Source organism: Drosophila busckii, chromosome 3L (genome assembly GCF_011750605.1).
Source record: "Drosophila busckii strain San Diego stock center, stock number 13000-0081.31 chromosome 3L, ASM1175060v1, whole genome shotgun sequence".
NCBI lineage: Eukaryota > Metazoa > Arthropoda > Insecta > Diptera > Drosophilidae > Drosophila > Drosophila busckii.
The window spans coordinates 16,748,822-16,769,216 of record NC_046606.1 but is presented as its reverse complement, the minus strand read 5'-3'; the positions used below and the strand labels follow the sequence as shown (position 1 = coordinate 16,769,216).

Below are 20,395 nucleotides of genomic sequence, written 5' to 3'. Positions count from 1 at the left end.
GCGATCTACTGCTTGCCACATTAATTTGTTACAGCTGTCAGTTGAGTTTTTTTTTTCATCTGTATTGCTTCTTCTGGTTTTTCCATTAGATGCGCGCATGCCAAACTCAAAGCTTAAAACTATTTTAATTATGTTTTAATTTGCTTTAATTTGTTTTAATTATTGTAGTCTGCAGTCGCCAGTGCTTTCTGTTTTATTAATTTATGCAATCGCGCAATGCGCATACGCCGCGTTTGCAGCGAGCAAATCAATTTATATGGGCTAAAACGAATGACTTAAGGCACAAACTTGCAGGCAAAACTGTTGTATACTTTAGAGGTGTTGTATTAAAACATTTTATTTATGGCGTGGCATGCTTTTTGATCATGCTCCAACATGTTTGCTAACCAGGGCTGACAAAATGTTGCAACAGGTTGCGCAGTGCGTGCCTAAAAATATATCTCAATTAATTGATGCGTATTATATATTTATTGCTAAAAATTATAAGTTTCAAGCAAATGCTTAACATATTTTTGCTTTAACGTTAACTAAAAGTAAACACAATTAAATTACAAATTATATTTAAGACACAGCCCAAACTCTTGCGAGCCTAGAGTAGGCAAAAATGTGACTAATGATTGGCTTACCTTTTCTAAAAATCATTTAATCAATTAATTGAAATTAAAAATAAAAGTTTATTGAATAATTCATTCACTAGTCACATTTTTATGCACTCATACGGCCTTAAATCTAATCTCAAATCCACAAGCTGAAGTGACTTTGCATAAGAATAAGATTTGCTGTCTCAGCTTGTCAAACAACTCGACTTATCACGCTAAATATTTTGTGAAAGTTTACATAACAATTTACATACAAAGTATCCATTTTCGTAGCCCACACATCAAACTGCATGCCAGCGATCAAATTTAAATTATTTACCTTACTTTATGCACTTAATAAAGCCGCTAACAGAGCAAAGGCATTTTCAACCTTTAGTAATTTGATATATAGGAAAAGTGTTGTTTTTACAAGTCGCACACTATAAGATAGATTAAGCTTAATAGCCAACACTTTATAATAAGCACGTCTAGACCCAAAAGTTAACAACTTAATCATTCAAAGCTAAGCCAAACAATAACTGTCAGCCCCATTTCACTTTCAATTTGTTGAAAATATTTGTTTGATAAATGATGCCAAGCAAATTGTCGTTAAGCTCTAACTGCGCAGGCGTCGCTAACAAAGATTGAAATTGTTTCTTGCGTCTTACCTTTGCTACCGTTGCCGCTGTTGCTCGCATGACTTTGACTTCTAGCTGTTTGTTGGCGATAATGTCGATGATTAGACAGCAAATCGTAGCGTCTGCGCACGCCCATTGTTTTGTGCCCATTGCCAAAAAAAGAAATCTCAGCGGTGGCACATGTCAAGCGCCCAATTAATCAGATACAACAAAAGCTCGCAGCCGCCAGCACAGCGGTACGCATGCTTTCCAATAAAAATACAAACTTTGACTTATTACTGTATGCTATTTTTATTATAAATAATTTTTAAATAATTTAATGACAAACTTAGAGCTATAGTTAGTGTATAAAGCTGCGCTCCTGAAAAGTCGCTGACTAAATGTTTACTGCGGTGGTCAATTGGCCAGGCCCACAACTGCCTTAACGTCTCAAGTATCTGGCGGGATATTTGGTGGGCAGCAAGTTAATGGGATCGGTAACATTCGGCACAGCCAGCTCACCCACTGCTTGGGGCTGCTGATACGCATTATAGGGATCCGAGCGACTGGCCCAACCGGTTTGCGTATTCTCATAGCCATAGCCCTGGGCAGCGAGCGCAGCCTGTGTCTGAGCATTGCCGTGTATATGCAGATGTATCTCCTTGCTGGGTCCATGTGATGCTGTGCCGCTGTATCCTGTAGGCGCCCAGGACTCCTTGACGTTGGTATTCCAGCCTGGATAGCTAAAGCTTGGCGCTGCATGATCCAGTTGTCCAAATAAACTTGTTTTGAGCGTCAAAAACTTGCCTAGGATGGCCAGCGCGTTCATGACCACCAAAACCTTGAGCAGGAACAGCGACTTCATGCCAATGGCCACTAGGAAAGCCACCATAGCCGACAGCACGCCAAACTTGAAGATAATGGGTATCAGAGCCATTTGTAGGCGTCGTATTTTGCCAAACGTGCGTCCCTCTGTAACAAATGGCAGCAGTTAATTAGTTTAAAGCGCAACAGACCATTTATAACTCGCTATATTTATTGCCAAATTAAATGCCAAAGTAATATAATTTCATTCGCAAACAGAGCTGAACGCCAAAGCTATGCGAAAGTCCAAAAAGCAAATAAATTTAAAGACAAATATTTTCACAGCACTGGGCCCTTGTTGCCGATTATGAGTTTAGAAAATATGCGCAAAGTGAAATTACAGTCAGATGAGAGTTTGCATGAGAAATAAAAAAAGACCTCAACAGATGATGATTGTCTGTCTGTTAACACCTTGTAAGCAGCTCAACGCTGCTTTGGCTTTCAGCTCGTCGTTTATTGAAAACGAAAGTGCGTCTGAGAAAAACAAATCAAAGCCGCTAAATGCTCACAATCAGCCTAATCAATCGATTGCGTAAATGTGGTCATTGCTGCTCTAATGGCTGAGAAAATGTGTAACTTACCTACTGCGGCTGTAGTCGTGTCCGCTGCTGGCTTTTCCTCATCATCACCGAAGAGACTTTCACTGAGATCGCTGCGCACCCAGCTCCAAAGCGATCGCACTATGCCCCAAACACTCAGGTCCGTGGTATCCGGTGTGGCCAGCAATTGGTTCTTATTGTTTGTGCTGGCGACCGCTGCTTATACTGTTGCGGACCAGCACTCCTATCATATCGCCATCATTTACGTCATCATCATCATCGTCGATACTCACAGGATCGTCACGCTGATTTATGTTCAAGACTTGCAGGCATCTTGTTGGTCGAGCAGAATTTCGATCGATTTAAAATCCTCGATTGAGACACCGACTCACGTTAGTCGCAGAGACCTGCCCGGACAGTCGATCCCAACAGTCTTTTGTCAGCTTAGCGCTCCTATCGTCTTCGCAGTCGCTCAAGATACGTCACAGCTGCTAGCAGCATGAATCACAACAGGTCGTTCGAGGCTCGTGGCGCGAGCGGCGTAATATCTTTGTGAGAAATGAAAGCTCAGCATCAGGTAAGTTGGCACGTGTGGAGTTAGCCTGGTGACATAAACGGATTGTTTTGGGGTTGGCATGAGTGTTCGTTTGGGCGCACATCCCTAACGCTCATGAAAAACTGCATTGGCGCGCGAGCGCACGTGGAAAGCGTGCGACAATTACACAAAAAGACCTGAGCGAACGCGATCTCTTTTCTTGAGTCATATTATACGTCTGGAGTAAACTCGGACTATTGTGGGTGTACCACAGAAGCGCTACACAGCATAAGCAGACACACCTAAAAAAATAGGTGTAAGAAAGTCTCACAAACCACCACCACCGTACCTAAAGTCACAGCTGTCTCACATCAACTTACTGATATGTGGTCTCATCTGACATATTAGAAGAACTGTGTCTCATCTTTGATATGATTCTAAGTATGTTCATGAGCCCGCTTGGCCAAATGTAGAGATATTGCTAATCAAGTTAGCAGAAGACTATACCACTTCACAAAAAAATGCAATGAGACAGTTTGAATAACTAGCACTTTCAAACTGAGAGCGCTGTATAAATTATTGTTGACTGTATTATTGCTATTTAGAGGAGATACTTTTTGTACTACACGAGATCCTAGAGAGCTCCCAATGCTTCAAGGATACTTCTTAGAGAATAGCATGGTATGCGCAATGACGCGCCGTCCTACGGGCGCGCGAGGCACTATTAATCACATTTAGGTCTACAATTTTTATATGAATCACCTAGTCAAACATAGGAAAGTCATCTGCCAGACTTGTCCATTTTGCAATTCAAAGCACAAAAGACACCTGCACCACCTCAAAGAGAGTAATCCACAAAGTAGAAGAACATTTCTATCTGATATTCTTGCCCGCCCAGCAAAGCGCAGTTCTTTAAATCTGTTCTTAGTTTCGACGGTACACGCCAAAAAAAACACACAAAATCCAAGTAAAATATGCAGCGCTCTACGTTGCTACATTTCCATGTAAAACAATCAGGCTTTGGCCAAAATCTGTCAAGAGCGGCAAGAATCTGCGGAGCAAATAATTTAATTACCATGTGAGCGTTTACGAGGGCATTGACCCCTACAGCTGCCGTGCTAAGTCTGTCTCTGTTTATCTATACTTTTTATAATCTTAAGGAGGATTCATTATAAATATTTCTGTTGACAAATGTTGTCCGCAGCTTAATAATTTTAGCGCAGATTCTCTTATTTTTCTAAGGGTCAAACAAGTCTTGTGGGTATCGCCTTTATGTCTTGTTAAGAGCCTTCGAAGGCTCCTGCAAACACGAGTATTGTGGACCGCAAGTAGCTGCAACACTGCAACACGATGATGCAAGCGTTGAAGACCAGAACTTAAGCTGGTCCCTATGCCTGATTTTACTCATGTCTCGCTGACAAACATAAAGACAAAGAGCCCCACACGCCTAATTAACTCTAAGTCACATTAACATATTGTCTTAGTGCCGGCCCACTGGTTTGTTTGCCGTAGTTTTTCCGCTTAGTTTCACTTTCTTTCGAAGAAATGCATATATTAATTTACATCTGTTGGATCGATTTCGTCATAGGCTGCAATCAAATTATATATGCATGCACTTGGAGAAATTTTCGGTGACCTAACCCAATGTGATACTTAAGGCTTAAAGAGGCTCGAAAAAATTTCGCCAGCAGCTTATTAGCGCCTGACTGTTAACGGTAATGTCAACTGATGTGTAGCTTGTTTATCAACAATTTGTTGACAAAAGAGTGAGACAAAAGAATTTTACTGTTGCTTACAAATTAATTTAACTATGGGAATATTTTGCATGAACAACAATTTCTATAGACAAATTTGCCTAATGTACGCAGCAATTATAGAAATTAAATACATTAAACTTTTTATAGCGCTAGTAAGCGTTCGTAAACAAGGCTATAGATCAAAAATTATTGTAGGCACAATTTATTAAGCTAAGTGGGCTGCGCATAAAACTAAATTTCAATTTTATATCACGCCCCAAAGCAAGAGTCACATATGATCATAAAATGTTGTAAAAGTCTTTTATGCAATAAAACCATAAATCTCTTAAAGCAGCTGCAATTAGGGCACGTGTTGGGGCACAAACAACAAAGGCATTTGTTTAAGTAATAAACAATTTATAGCAGCCGCATTAGATAATGTCACATTAAAAGTTACAGTTCAACAAATGCGTCATAAAAAACCATTTTATTTAATAATAGTGCACTTCAACTGTTTTCGTAAATTGTAACACGCCTCAATAGAAAGTTGAGCTGAAAAATCTGTTGGCAAGGCGACAAAAGTCGTGTAAATAAAGAAAATAACATTGTAAACATGCTCAGAATTCAAAGGGGCACGTCTACAGTCAACAAATGACAATTGTTTAAGCTCCTTTGAGTCACCGATTGAGGTAAGTTGGTCAACGCTGTCAGTAAACTCAACAGCAGTTGATTTTAAACTTAACTAAAACATAAATAAAAGCTGTAAGTGCTTAGAAGAATTGTTAACTAAATTTCAATTTCATTTTAGTTGTATATACTAATCATTTTTATATATATTTTTTATTATATCACTTCTTTTTAATAAAGCAAGCATCCCTTTTTTCTGAGACTTTATAAAGGTATTTAAGATCTATCCTGGAATTAGAAATGAATTTAATTTTATCTTTGACATTAACGTTTAGTTGCCAATTAACGATTGAATAAAGCAAGCATTAGACTTAAATTTGTATATTAAATTTATCGCGTGGCCTAAATTATGTTTAGCTAAAAATTAAACTGAAATCTCTAAACTTAAGCTGAGAACTCAAATTCAAAAAATCTTTAAATTCAATATGACCTCTCCCCAACTAACACTTAACATTTGTAGCTCTGTATCTTTTATCTTTAATCTTTCTTTAATCACATCCTCCTCTTGTTTTTTCACTTACCCACATGATGATACGTTAATTTTTTATTTCAACAGCAGCTGGCTAATTGCAGGCCTTGTTTTGGGTCTTGTTGTTTTCACTTTTATAATAAGCTATTATTGTTATTCGGTGTATCCTTAATTATTTCATTGAACTCTAGCTATAGATTTTGGTTAACATAAAGCTCTGCTTGAACGACTTTCACGCAACGCGCGCACACGCAAATATAAATGTATATATCTAAGCTAAGGAGCTCTTGACTCAGCAAATATAACGAATTTTGTTTATATTGCTTTTTGCTTTTGGGGTGACTACTGAACGCGACTGCAGCGCTTGAGATGTGCAAGTTAACTGTCACTTGGCCATGGACTTGGCCAAACTGGTAAGGTCTGCAGTCGCTCTCCACGCAGACCAGTCTACAGTCGCTTCTTCTGCTGGCAACATGTTTGGACTCTCACCGCTCTCAGTTACAATTTCGTTTTCAACACTTTCTTCACAATTTTCCCCTAAACGAGCAGCCAGCCAAGCCAAAAGCAGCGCTGCCTCCATTGACAAGATCTCTTCAGCTTGCTGCTTCAGCTGCTGCTGCGACTACTGTTGTTGACTTTATTACGAATGGTATGGACAAAGCATAAAAATGTATTTTAGCGAACGTGACAAAAAGCATAATGCTGACGTCACAAGCGACACTGGGTTTAGGTGCCTATGACCTGAGTTATGTTTGCAGTCAAATCAGCCCAACCCCAGCACAAGCTCAACAAGCTACACCTATTAGCATTGCTCTCACGTCGCTGCTGTTTACATTGCAACATGTGGCATAGAGTATATAGTCTAGGCTATAACGACATCAGCAGCTAATATGCTACTTAATCTAACTTGAGCTTATCTTTATAGACAGGGATTGAAACTTTTAACATTTGCACTAATTTAGTTTAATATTTTGTATTATAGAAGTTGATACTAAACTATAAAAAAAAACTATTCACGCTCTATGTTAGTTTGAATGGTAACCTAAAACTACATTTATATATTAATGGAATATCTTAGCTACTCTACAAGTTATGCTTCTAACATAAGAGTAACTACTCTTCAGCATTGAACATTTTGTTTACTCATTTCTTGTTTTCTTCATTTGTGTGTGTAACTCAAGGCAAAACGTTTTTGCCGGCTACCTTTTACACGCTTCTTTGTGATTGTTTTGACCCATTTACAGCACCAGGCCAAAGCCAAAGACTGCCCACTCTCTGTAGCTAAACAAGCCATTCACAAAATATGCAGCTTCAGTGCTAGAATCCCCCCCCAAGAGCTATTTGCATGATAAAAGTGCGTAAGGCCATAAACATATTAACGGTACTTACCAAAGCATAAATATACATTATTGATCTAATGCTTGCTCTTTGTATAATATTGCTCCACATTAACATGGCTTACAGTTACAGCTTGAACTTGGCTTACAGACTTAAGCTATAAGTGTGTTGAATAACTTTGGCTAATAAAGCGTGAACAAATTTTTCCAGTTGCAAGTCAAGTTCATTGCTCTGTGACTGCAATGAACCCTAAAAACGCTGTAGACATTTGTTTAAACAATTTTCAGGCCTCTTATGAATTACATAATTGCACATAAATTATAACACCGCGGCAGTTGTGTGTGAAGTCCGTTAGGTGCGTGTATGTGTGTGTGTTGCAAGCGCAGCGTACTGTTAAATCCATAAATGTCATGGTCAAGCAGCGCACAGTGGGACTGTTTCCGTTTGCAATTACTGAAAATTTAGCAGTGTTAAAAATACATTCTAAATTTATAGCAAGCAACGGCTATTATTAAAGTAAATGCAGCTACTTACCACGCCCATAAACGTAGTCAGTTTAAAAATTTGAGGGTCAGTTAACTCTTAAAATGTGATTTTATTTTTTAAAATAACTGTAAGCTAACAAAATACAGTTAAAAATGTCAATATGCTCAATTCCTTATTATTGTTATTATTTAAATGTTCATCATCTAGATGTTAACTACTACTACTCAACAAACTACCTTTGTATTGACCACTGTGCCTTTGTGACTCGTCACTTGTCATAAAAGCGTGTGGGTTATTTTTTCCTAGCGGCTTAGCTTGCTCTGACTGCAACATTGGATTAGACCATTTGCATTTTTATGTGCGCAGCAATTTAAAGAATTTTTCCATTACATAAACAAAGCAAAACAAAAACCTTTCTATTTTTTTCATTTACAACAATTTTATTTTACAACAGCGTGGGAATCTTAAACTTATAAACTATTTCTTGCCCCAATTATTTTGATTTTGGTAGACATTGGCATAATAGCTCTGCCAGTTGGGATTATTGAACGAGGCATAGGGATCGTTGATGTTGTTGTTATAGTATGAAGGATATAGATATTGTCCAATGACATAAGGCCAAATGCGTATTTTGACATCGTTGTTGTTGCTATAATAGTTATTCGCATTGGGATTGTAATAATTGTATGGATAAGGTGTGGGGTTGTAATAGTTATTCAATGTAGAGAATGTTGGGCTGGGTGTGTTGTAGGGATTGTAGATCTGAGCGCTAGCTACCTGTGTGGAGTGCAAAACTATTTATTAGAAAATAATTAAATTGTAATTAGCAGCAACTTACCGTCAAGAGGCTGCTGCAGAGCAGTAGAGTACAGAACTTTTTCCACATTTTGAATTTTATATATATGTAGGTATATCCAATTTATTTGTATCAAGTGCTAGCTTGGCTGTTGTACTAACTCCAGTTAGTCGCGCGCATTAGCATTTTATATAAATTAAGGCGGGATGGCAACAATTTCACGCTTTGGCACTTACAATTTAAATTTACTATTTCGTCATTGAACTTGACTCATGCTCAGCTTATGCGAGTTTATTTACCTAGCCAGGTGACTCCCAAGCTGTATAAAAAGCGTTCAGCCAGCCGTCAATTATAACATTTTGTTGAGTATCGCAAACATTTTGTCACATTAACAAAAGGCATTGCACTAATTATTTTAATTTTTTAAAAATACATTTATTTGTAAATTATATAGTAATATTGATGACCCACGTTCGTTATTGTTTGGCCTTCTATTTACATTATTTACAACAGAAATTAGACTACACACACAATGGTTACGAGAAAAATTAAAACGAAACTCAACAAATATTGTCAACAAATTCACTTAGTTTACCACATGGAAATTTTTCACAGACTATAAACAAAAATGTAGCTGCCTGCTTTTTATCAAATTGTTGGCTGTTCAACTGCAATAGCGTTCGCTCGTTTTTTATTCCATTTGCTGCATTCAATGTAATTAGTTTTGTTTGTTTTTGTTTTTACGCATCACTCAAAAGACAATAAATAATTAGTTAACTGCATTTAGTAGTCCTCGTCATCCTCGTCTGGCGGATCTGTGGCATATGTCAGCTCGTTCAAATAGAACCATTTCTGCAGCAAAATAACATTATAGTCAGGGTCGGCTAATAAGTATAGAGTGTTTGGTCTACTCACTGGTGACTCTGTGCAGTTGAAATTGTAGTCCCAATCACATATTCTGTATTCCTGATTAAAGCTTGTCTCATTGGCGCACAAGTGTGGTATTCGATTGCCCTCCTCATCACACATGTGAAATATCTGTAAGAAAGTCGAGTAGCAAATTATTTATCTTCAACTGCCATATAATTTATTTAATCTATGCAGATAAAAGTGGTGGGAAAAATGTTACTGTTCTGCGTCTGATGTTTTTTCTTGCATACTTTTAGGGCAGGTAGCCATTGTTAAATCAGTAGCGCCATCTGGCGGTAGTATGCAGCTTTAAAGTTAAAAACAAAAGCATGCTTACAAGATAAATTTTAATTTAAAAAATATAAATAAATAAAATGTATTTTGCTTGGCTAACGCTAGTTTCTAAAGCCCGTAGAATATATCTGGGCGTGGCTGACAAATTTTGGATATGCAAAAAGTTCTTGAAAACCTTACTGGTTATTTAGTTTTATGTGAATCGCTTCGCCCCTCTCACTCGCCCCTCTCACTCGCCACTCACCTGACAATTGTACTCCATGTCCGCATAGAAGCCCACCGAGCGCCGCTTGCAATCGAATGAGAATGTGATATTATCTAAATTCGTCCATTCCTTTGTTTTGTGATTTTGAAATACTGGACTGGCCGGCTCCTGCGCCTTTATCGTTACCAACAGCAGTTGAGCTGCAATAAGTAAGCAATCGAGAATTTAAATGTGACGTCTAAATTGAATGTATGCCATGTGTCTGGCGGCTTATTGAGGCCAGTTTGAAACTTACCTAGTAAAACGCCGGAAAGCCATAAAATTCTATAACTGTAAAACATTTTTGTTGCGCTGCACATGCTGGCCACTGATTTGGTTTGGCTAAGTTTTGTTTTGGTTACCGCACTTCTGATATCACGCTGTGGTTTTGTCCAAAAAAACAACAACAAAAAATTAACTGCACGGCAGCTAACTGTCCCTCTCTCTCTCTCTGTCTCTCACTCACTCGCACACACACACACACTCAAGCAGACAGATAGTGGCCGTTTTGCTACGCGTCCATTAAGCTGACAGTTTTCAATTAGGAAGCGTCGCTTTGTTTATGGCAGCAGGCACATGGCTAAAACGAAAGAGCGTAAGCAGTATGAAAACATAAATTGTTGTGGCAACTGGTAAAATTCAGTTAATTGGTAGCCAATTATGGTAAGACCAACACACACTCACTCTCACACACACGCGGGTTAACACTTGTTTATACACATTTTTCATTAACTTGACATTACAACATCAAATGCAACAAGCAGCTGGAGACAGCAGACAAGCTGTAACTATTTTACATAGACGTGCCCAAAAAAGAAATACGAAATAAAAATGTTGATAGATGTGTGCAGCTGAGTCATGCACCGGATGCTGTGAAGCATCATTTTTATACACTTTACCATAAAAGGCATAAGAAATGGTATATTAAAGTCATTCAAAAAGTATGTGCAACAAAATTTTCTGTACCAAGAATATAAAAATATATAAGAAATATTTTATTATTTAATGCAGTTAATCCACTATGTTAATAAAAAATTCATAAATCATTAAATCTTTGGTGTTTTGGCCGAGTTACAAGTGTAATTTTAAAGTCAATGCTTGAGATTTTAAATAACAGTAGAGCAATAAAGTGAAACGGAATCTTTCGAGCTGATTTTGATAAAGTGTATATCAAAGTCAGGCGCGCTTAGTTCTATCACCCGCATATGTCGCGTAGTACCACAACAGGATACCACGCTGACCCACTTAACAACAAAACAGTCAGTCAATCAGTTAGGCAGTTAATCAATCAAATCAAATCAAAGTAATTTAGCTCATAAATAAAGTCAATCGAGTCACATTAACAGCAATAACAATAGAATTGTTTGGGCAAAGCATTTATTTATTTTATTTTATTGCCTTCTTTGTTAAATAGAGTGAAAGACACAAGCTTGAGCTGACCTTGCGACTGTCCGTTTGTCTCTCTGCCTCAATTAAAGTGTCAGCAACTGGTCTGTGACCTAAACGGGCCCGCTTGAGCGATTAGCAGCCCGCTGATTGCATTTTATTTTATTATACCATACACGCTGATCTTTCTTTCTCTCTGGCTAAAGTCCTTGACATTTTTGGTCTGTGTGTGTTGCTGTTTGCCTAAAATTGAAATTTATGTATGGTATGCATGCGTAGACAACGGCGATTAACATCAGCATGCAGACAAATAATCGTAAATTGCGACTCCCCCGCTCAACTAATTTACACACCAACGGGAATACACATACATAGTGATATGCAAATTATTTCGTGGTTGTTGTTTTCATCGAGCGGAGCTACCGCAACACGTAGCACAGAGCGCAGAGCGCAGATCGCAGATCGCAGATCGCAGATCGAGTGAAGGCAAGTCTTTAGGCGACGTAAAAGGTCATCAGCAGCAGCTGCGACGACTCATCTTCATCCAGGCAAAATAATGCGGCGCCTGTAAGATGACACAGCATCTCTTTGCCTTTGCCTCTTGCTGTTGCTATTGGCAGCAGTTTGTTGTCTTTCACCTTTTCGGTTGACCATGGCGCCTTGCAACAATCGCGCGCGAAGAGCGGCAACCCTCATAATTTAGTTGCGGCTCTCTGGGCTCCATTGTTGAAGCTGTGGTGTGTAGCCAAAGATTTTAAGCGTGCGCTGAAATTTCCGCGAAAATAACAACGCAGCCTATGCGAGTTATTAATTTAAGTGCAAAGCGTGGGTTCGTTTTAATATTTTGGCCACTTTCGGCTTTCGAGAAGCGTTGAAACTTCAACTGAGCATAGCTTTTAAATTTCCTTTACTTTTTTTCTATTTATTTATTTGTTGTTTATTGTCTTTTGCTGATGATGTTGTTGTTGTTGTTTCATCTTCAATATGCAGCGGCGTCACTTTTGACATTTTCTGACAAGCGTGAGAAGCAGCTGCAAAATAGCTGTGACTGCGACTGCGAGACTCTTTTGACTTGGGCCATGACTGGGCCATCAATTTGCCTTAGCCAAGCGATTCTCAACTTACATAACACGCATAGTGAAGCCCCCCTCCCAAGCCCCTCACTCCTTGGTGAGCTTTTAGGCATTTGTTTGTTGTAATCATGTCTTGTTTTGGTTTTTGGGTTTTTGGTTTTTGTTTTTTGCATGCCATGCGCGACATTTTTGGAAAGTTTTGTTTTAGTTTTATGTCTTTTTCGCTGCTGCTTGTTGCTTGCTGCTTGATTCGGAAGTTTGTTGGCGTTGCTTTGCGAAACATCGCACTAATTTGTTAATTTAAACGCATAGCTGTGGGCCCCAAGCCCTATAATTTATGCAGATTGCAAATTATTTAATTTGTTCGAGCGCACAACTAAATCAAAATCAAAATCAAAATGCAAACGCCAAAGCCAGCCAGAGGAAAAGCTGTATGGAAAAATTTATATACATATATTTTGTTTTTGGTGCATGAGTGCAGCGGAAGCATTGCTAATTGGCGGAACTGCCCGGGAGCAACAATGGCAACAAGCAACAATAACAAAAAACAGCAAATAACAAAAATAATAATAAAATGTTGTAATGCCAGCTGACGACACTTGAGACTTGAGACGACTTATAGACGCCGCCACCACCATACCGCGCTTACATAAGTGCAAACATGGCTTAATCATCAAAGCAATGTCAGAGCAGAGCAGACCAGCAGCAGCAGCAGCAGCAGCAGCAGTAGCTGAATTGATTAGACCAGCTTTGCAGTCGCTTGAGATGAGATCGCAACGCTTTGACACTTTGCACTTTTTTTTTGTAATTTTTCAACGCTATTAAACCAGCGACAACGACAGCAACTGCAGCTAAAATTTCATTTAATTGAGCATCGTCGTAAACTTGTTGTTAGCCAGTCAGCCCGACTGACCAGACTGACCAGCGCCCCCCTTTTGACGCCACCAGCAGCTCAATGCTGTTTGGCCTTGAAAAAAATATACACACTATGCGCAGAAATGCGCTTAATACGAAAAATCAATAACGCACACACACAGAGACGAGTTGATCGCTCGCCAAAATGTTTGTATATATGGTAAACGAAACCTGCTCAAAGGCTAAACTCGTACTAGACGACAGATCAAAGTAAATTTTAAAAGCGAAACAGCTACACCAAAGCTTGCTAATAAAACATAAATCTAAAGCAACAACTTGCCAAAAGCTTGCTCAAATAAATTCAAGTGAAAAGCAGCAAAAAATAAAAATGTAAAAAATAGCCAAAGTGTTACTAACTGGATTTTTATAAATTAATTGTGATTAGTTCATTAAGTTTTGATGGTTGTACTCATCAGCGCTGCAACTATTAATAATAATTAAGCAACGGCAACGACGGCGACAACGACAGCATAAAAATAAAATTTATGTCTAAATTTAATACAAGTTATGCAAAAATTTGCACTATGTAAAAGCTGTAAACAATTCTAAACCATTTAACCATTGTCTGTGCCAAAAGTTTAACCCAAACAACAATGGATCAGACCTTGCTTAGCTTCCGTTTTTTTTTTTTTTTATATTATTGTATTAAATTTAAAAAGCCAGCGCCATCGCTTGTTAAGAGGCCGTTTGCCAGCTCATAATTAATTAAAATTCCATTAAATCGAAGCAAAGCCAAAAAGGTTTGATCAAACGCTGTCTTAAATGCCAGCAGCTGCCACTTAAGGCAGTAAACAGCCAGCTGACAGCTAACAAACAAAAGCTACTGGCTACAAGCCCAACTGGTCAGCTGGTGAGCTCGTCGGCTAGCCGGCATTAACATATCGGTCTATCGGTCTATGCTATATCCAACAATAATTCGTTACAAGGGCAGACACAAAGAAAAAAGCATGCATTTGTTATATATACATATATTTAGATTTTTTTGATTGCGTTTACCTTGCACAATTTGCTGCGGCAACATCCTCATTGACGCACGCTATTGATTGATCGCCTTGATCTATGCCTAACAAACGCAAAGCTTTAATCAAAATAAACGTTCAAAGCGTACAAATAAATAATAATTTAATGTGCGAGCGCTTGCAAATTTTTTTGAGCCACCGCCGAGCTACTGTTGATGTAGTGCCGCTGAAGTGGCGATTAGGCTGCCACAAAAATATAAAAAAATAACTATTGGTGTTCACACATTATTTTTAGCTACAAGGCTTGATTTATTTATTTTCATTTCAAAAACTATTATATGTGCCTGCCTCATTGGGTTACAAGCATTCTTTGTTTATCTTTGTCTGCAGCGTAATCTCATAATTTATAGCTTGATTAAAGCAAATAATTAAATCTGAGGCACTCTCACTAGTTGCGTTGTGCTTTGGTTTTTTGCAAACCGGTTTTTGGCTTGAAATTGCTTAGCCTAGTTCAAGGCTCGACACGTGGCGTATACGTGTTATGCCTACGACACGTTGCAATTGCTGCTGCCTGTGTTTCTTTTTTTTTTTTTTGCCAAACACTTTTCACACAATTAAGCAGCAAACAACATTAACCAACCAACTGCTTTGTAATGTGGCAGCAATAAATTTTATGTAAATCGTTTTTTGCTTAAAGCAATTGCTGTTGCTATTATTGCCGCCGCTGCTGCTGTTTTTCTTGTTTATTGCGGCAAATGCAGAAAACGGTGCAGAGTTAAACAATGCAAATGAATTTTACATAAAATGTTGTAAAAAAAAAAAAAAGCCAGCGGGCCAAATGATGTGCAAGCAATCGAAGCTACAGCAGTTGCATATAAATACCACACACACACACAGATAGACAGGCACACACACACATGCGCATGTGAACATGTTGCAGTCAAAGATTTTCCAAGAATGCGCTGCCAGCTTCACTGAGCGGGTGGCTACGACTCGTGTGCTGCCAGTCAAATGTCGTTTTACACATACACACACACACATATATATATACTTTTTTCTTCTACATGTTTGCTTGCCATAGCAATAACAACAACAATTGCTTTAACTGCAGCACCAGCAACAAGTTTTTTTTTATTGTCGCCTGCATTTATCGAAATTATCGATTGCATTATTGCCACCTCACTCGCTCTTGGGCAATCTGCTGTGAAATTGTTTATGACTTTTAAAGTATATTATTTTGTCAGTAGACATAAAAGCTTTAAATATGTCAAATTACTATCGAAACATTTTTGTATTTTAAATCAAAATGTAAATAAAAACTTGAAGCTATGCAGACATTTAAGCTGTTGAGTAATTAACATTCTAGGCTGGATGGTAACTATTGAAACCAAAAGTTAAGCCTAAAGTCATTCAACTTCATAGATTTTAAATTCTAATGTGTGTGATAGGTATGCCAAGCGCAACCGACTATTAAATACGCTTGAATCCAGATATTCTAAGATTATTTTTATAATAGTTGACACTCCTTAAAAAATTTTATGCTAGCACAAAAAAATATTTTTTTCTTTATTATTTTACGCAATTATTGCCAAAAATGTATTTAATATATGCAAATTTAATAAATAACCAACGCAAATTCTATGAATTAGAACTTATGCAACCTTTTGAGCTAAACTTGTTACTGAAGCTAAAAAAAAGTTCCCCTTTGCTAGACGAAAACTTTTGCTTTCTTGCCTGACAGCAAATAAATAATTTTTTATTTCTTTTATTTTTTTTGCTGCAGCGCATGACTGGTTATTGACTTGGCAGCATCTGCAAAGCGTTGTTTATTGTTTAGCGTGTTTTTTTTTTCTTCATATATATATTCTTTGGCATAACTGTGTGTGAATGGCAAAGTTTAAACAATTGCAATTGCCAAGTGCTTGACCAGCAGCAGCAGCAACAACAACAACAACGAACAGTAGACAAATTAAGGCCAATGCTTTCGCTTTGGTTTGAACAAAAATTGGCGGCCTCGTCTTCTGCCATTTGCGATTAGGCATTGGAATTGAAATATGTTAATGGCAACCCGCCGATCGCCGATCGACGATCGCCGATATCGCTATCGATGCATCATTATGCGTGACAAGTGTTGCATAAGCAAACGAGTAACGCTGCCATCAAATCTGTAGCAATGTGGGGCATGAACCGAACCCAGCCGAACCGAACCGCAACGCATATTGTATAAGAGGCACGCAAAATGCGTTGCACACTCACCTACACATAAGCAACAACAAGGTGGCGTGGCGTGGCCAAAAGAAAGCCAAGTCAAGGTAATCCCAAATCCCAAAGCACACAACACACTTTAAAACATTTGCATTGGATTTTTAAAGACACTTTGATTTATATAATAAGAGCTCTTGTGTATATTTTGCACAGGAAAAACTATGAATTTATGTTGATGCTGCTGTTGTTGTTGTTGTCGACAATTGTTGTTAGCGTTATTTTGGTAGTTTCGCCATAGGCAACAGCTTTTAGTTTTATTATTATTATTATTATTATTATTTGATCAAATTGCTCTTTCTTCACACGCATTACCAACAGGCCATCAACAGTCAGCAGTTAACACACACACATACACTCACTCATACACACACAAAACGCTGCAGAGCGCGCGCGTCGACGTCGTCGCGTATTCGTCAGCTACAAAGCCAAAAAGACAAAGCAACAACCGTTCGCTAACGCGCACGTCGCACGAATAAAGAAAACCTCAAGCCGAAAAATAAAACACAAACACTTGCTGCCAATGGCAAAAATTTAACTCTTTTACTTTGCAAACACACAAAGGCAAACGCAAACGCAATGCAGACGCAAACGCACTCTAAAATTTGTTATTGATTTCGCTGTGTTTAATAATAAACTTTTGGCCAATGCATTGCTTGCTTACTTGGCTTAGAAACTTGGCAAACTGCAACTGCGACAAACCGTTGCGACTCTGTCTGTCTACGCTCAACTGGTTCGCCAGCCGCTGCTCAATTTGGTTTTATACGCCACAGTCTCGAGCATCTCGAGCGGCCAGGCCAAAACTTGTATCTCAACAGCTGCAGCCAGCTGAAAGAGCTGAAAGAGTCAGCGCTTTGCTTTCGGCCTGGCCCATTGAGGTAGGTTGAGCGCTTAATGAATGGATAGCCAAACCAAGAGCGCTGCCAACTTGCTGACTCTTCCCGGCTTACAACAACATATATGTTAAGCTTGCTCATTAATCAAAGCGCAGCAGCTATGGCTATGGCTAGCTATCAATTTACTTTAAGCGCTTGCTAACAAATATATATTCATTAATAAAAGTGCTGACATTTTTGATAAAGTTTAGCCGAAGAGAATCGCAAGAAATTCAAAGAGATCTGCACTTAAAATTATCATATAAATCTGCCGTTAGATATATTTTAAGTACCTTTACTAAATAGTAAATTAAATTTAGTAAAGCCGAATTTATTGGTTTCTTCAGTAGCTCGGGAATTCTTTCGTTCATGAACGATAATGGTCGTTGTAATTCGGACAGTTTGACATTTTATTGAGTCTTTCATCTGATAGAAGAATCAATATATATATAGGATCAATTAAATATACTAAACGATATATATAGTTCATGATCGGCTACATTAGTATACTCAGTTACTTATGACGTCTTCAATCATTTTTTTTGCTTACGTCGCATCCTATTAATTATTCTAATTTTCTTTTGTTTTTATTTTTATTATTATATTATTTCCTATTATTTTATATAAGACTTTATAGAAACTAAATATTATCAGTAATCAGCCCAAGAAGCAAATATTAATTGATTTAAGGTAAACAATCAAGCATCGTTTGTTCTAAGCCGGTTTCAAATTTCGGTTGAACCATAAATATTTTGAAAGAACTGTCTATTTTGTTCGATATACATTATATATATATATAAAGAAGGTTTAATTATTATCTTGCAGTTGCGTTTGCTTCGCTAATCATTAACTAAATGTTGTCTTCGGCCAGTTTATTTATTAAATTAACATAATTAAATCGAAATGCGAGCAGAAAGAACCCAAAAGCGGAGAACAACTTTTAGTTTTTATATACAAATTATTTAGCTGTGTTTTGATTTTGGTATAAGTAAATATATTTTTATTTTGTATTGTTGTTATGCTGACGTTAAATCGATATCAAGTTCAACATCAAACACGTCTGGAGAACTGGCCTCGACTGCTTGGCAACGCTTTTGGGCTGGCTCTAAGCCCTGGTCATTTGAATGCCAAAGGCATACAAGAGTCAAAACACATAGCATTTTGCTCTTTTGCTGAATTCGAATTCGGGTTTATTTGGGCTCTAAAAGGCGAAAATTTATGATGAGCGCGTCAGCGCTAGAAATTCAACAATTCACGAGCGGCTGCTGACGACGTTGAAGAGACAAGCAGCGATGGCCCCAACAGCAAGAGCAACAGCAACAGCAGTAGAAGCAGCTGCCACCGCAGCAGCAGCAGCAGCAGAAGCAGCAGCAACATCAAAAGACAAATAACTTAAGCTTAAATGTCAAACTAATTTAAGCCACAGATGCTCCATAAAAACTGGATTAATTAAGCGCTATTTGGCAAATAATAAGCCAAAACAAGACACACAACCCACGCCACACACACAAGCACAAGCACACGCATACATAGCTAGACTTTGAGGTAGCTAATGATAGGTAACTGTTGCTATTGATTGACCAATTGACTGATTGGCTCTTTGGCGCCTGATATGCTCAATTAACATTTTGTTCGACATGACACTTGATTTATAATTTTGCATACACTATTTTTTTATTTATACAAATATTTTAATTAACAAGTGACGGTCTAACGGGGCGTATGCGCAATCTCTTGTTGCTTGTTATTACACTTATTCAATTAACTGAAGTGGGCGCTTTATTATACATATATTTATTTATTTGTAGCCCAGGCAAAAGGAAAGGTGTTGACCTTGCCACGACACGCAACACATACCACGCACACACACAGACACACACACGCGCATTTGGGCGTAGCACTGGTTTACCTTATATAAATAAAAATGCATTTGATTTGGCGTCTTTTATCAGAATTAAAATGCTTCAAAAAAGTGAAAGCTTTTTGGGATTTCTGCTGGCACACAAACTCTTCAGAGTTAATCATAACTTTAAAGCATTTCAAGTTCAAGGCCAGGCCATTGCTCATTGATATTTTGGCTACAAATTAAGCTTGTCTCACTTGGCATTTACTCCCCAAGCCCCAATTGTTGTTGCAACACTTGTGCGAACACAAATTATGCTCATAATTGCGCAGAGCGCGTTAATCGATTTATAAGTTGCTCGCTGCTGTGTGTTATACAATAATATTTAACACCTAACACAAAATAAAGTTGTTGTTGTTTTTGTTGGTGAGGTTGAGGTTGTTTATAGCATTGGCATTTTCGGGGCGCGATCTGGTTGCTTGAACCAATTTGAAATGTGTTTGAAAATAAAAACAAAAGTTACTTTTATTTGTTACTCACACTTCAGCTCAAGTTGTTCGGAAAGTCAATAAAATATCAAGTTTTTTTATTCAGCCACAAGTATTTTGTATTTTGTAGCTGTTACCAAGCACACACACACACACACACACACACACACATAGACACACAGATATATATACACGAAAATGTTTGCATTTAACAACTAACTGCATGCTATTATCTAGAGCATGAAATTCAAACTGCCCGCCTGACTGGACTTGCACTAAACCAGTGGTCAGTGGATATACTTGGGCTGATTGGTTCCAAAAACAAAAAGCTAAATCCGTATTGGCCAAGTCAAAATGCATTTTAATAGACACAACAGCTACAGCAAGAACAACAAAAACAACAACACAAGCAAATTGCTAGCAAAAATTTACAACTAAAGCTAATTAAGTTTCTATAGATTTTTTTTGCTTATACAATAAAATAATTATTAAGGAATTTATT

The 20,395-nt window shown here is 37.9% G+C and overlaps 3 protein-coding genes across 4 annotated transcripts; all 3 read right to left on the bottom strand.

Annotated features, from left to right (window-relative positions):
* Positions 1 to 1,637: 1,637 nt before the first annotated feature.
* LOC108597950 lies at positions 1,638 to 3,529 on the bottom strand. Its single transcript, XM_033293712.1, has 3 exons — positions 3,514 to 3,529; positions 2,641 to 2,814; positions 1,638 to 2,167 (listed from the first exon to the last, which is right to left on the bottom strand). Exons 1-3 carry the CDS (start codon positions 3,527 to 3,529, stop codon positions 1,638 to 1,640), a joined length of 720 nt encoding a protein of 239 aa, XP_033149603.1.
* A 4,780-nt stretch (positions 3,530 to 8,309) lies between these two features.
* Positions 8,310 to 9,043, bottom strand: LOC108601173. Its single transcript, XM_017989106.1, has 2 exons — positions 8,688 to 9,043; positions 8,310 to 8,626 (listed from the first exon to the last, which is right to left on the bottom strand). The coding sequence occupies exons 1-2, from the start codon at positions 8,733 to 8,735 to the stop codon at positions 8,327 to 8,329; spliced, it is 348 nt and encodes a 115-aa protein (XP_017844595.1). The 5' UTR covers positions 8,736 to 9,043; the 3' UTR covers positions 8,310 to 8,326.
* A 49-nt stretch (positions 9,044 to 9,092) lies between these two features.
* On the bottom strand, positions 9,093 to 17,418 carry LOC108598500. 2 transcript variants are annotated; one of them, XM_017985170.2, is made up of 5 exons: positions 17,352 to 17,418; positions 10,349 to 10,672; positions 10,093 to 10,253; positions 9,561 to 9,683; positions 9,093 to 9,497 (listed from the first exon to the last, which is right to left on the bottom strand). In XM_017985170.2, exons 2-5 carry the CDS (start codon positions 10,410 to 10,412, stop codon positions 9,429 to 9,431), a joined length of 417 nt encoding a protein of 138 aa, XP_017840659.1. In that variant the 5' UTR covers positions 10,413 to 10,672; positions 17,352 to 17,418; the 3' UTR covers positions 9,093 to 9,428. The 2 variants fall into 2 exon arrangements, with proteins under 2 accessions (XP_017840659.1, XP_017840660.1); XM_017985171.2 differs by lacking the exon at positions 17,352 to 17,418 and adding an exon at positions 16,682 to 16,899.
* Between the last annotated feature and the right edge of the window lie 2,977 nt (positions 17,419 to 20,395).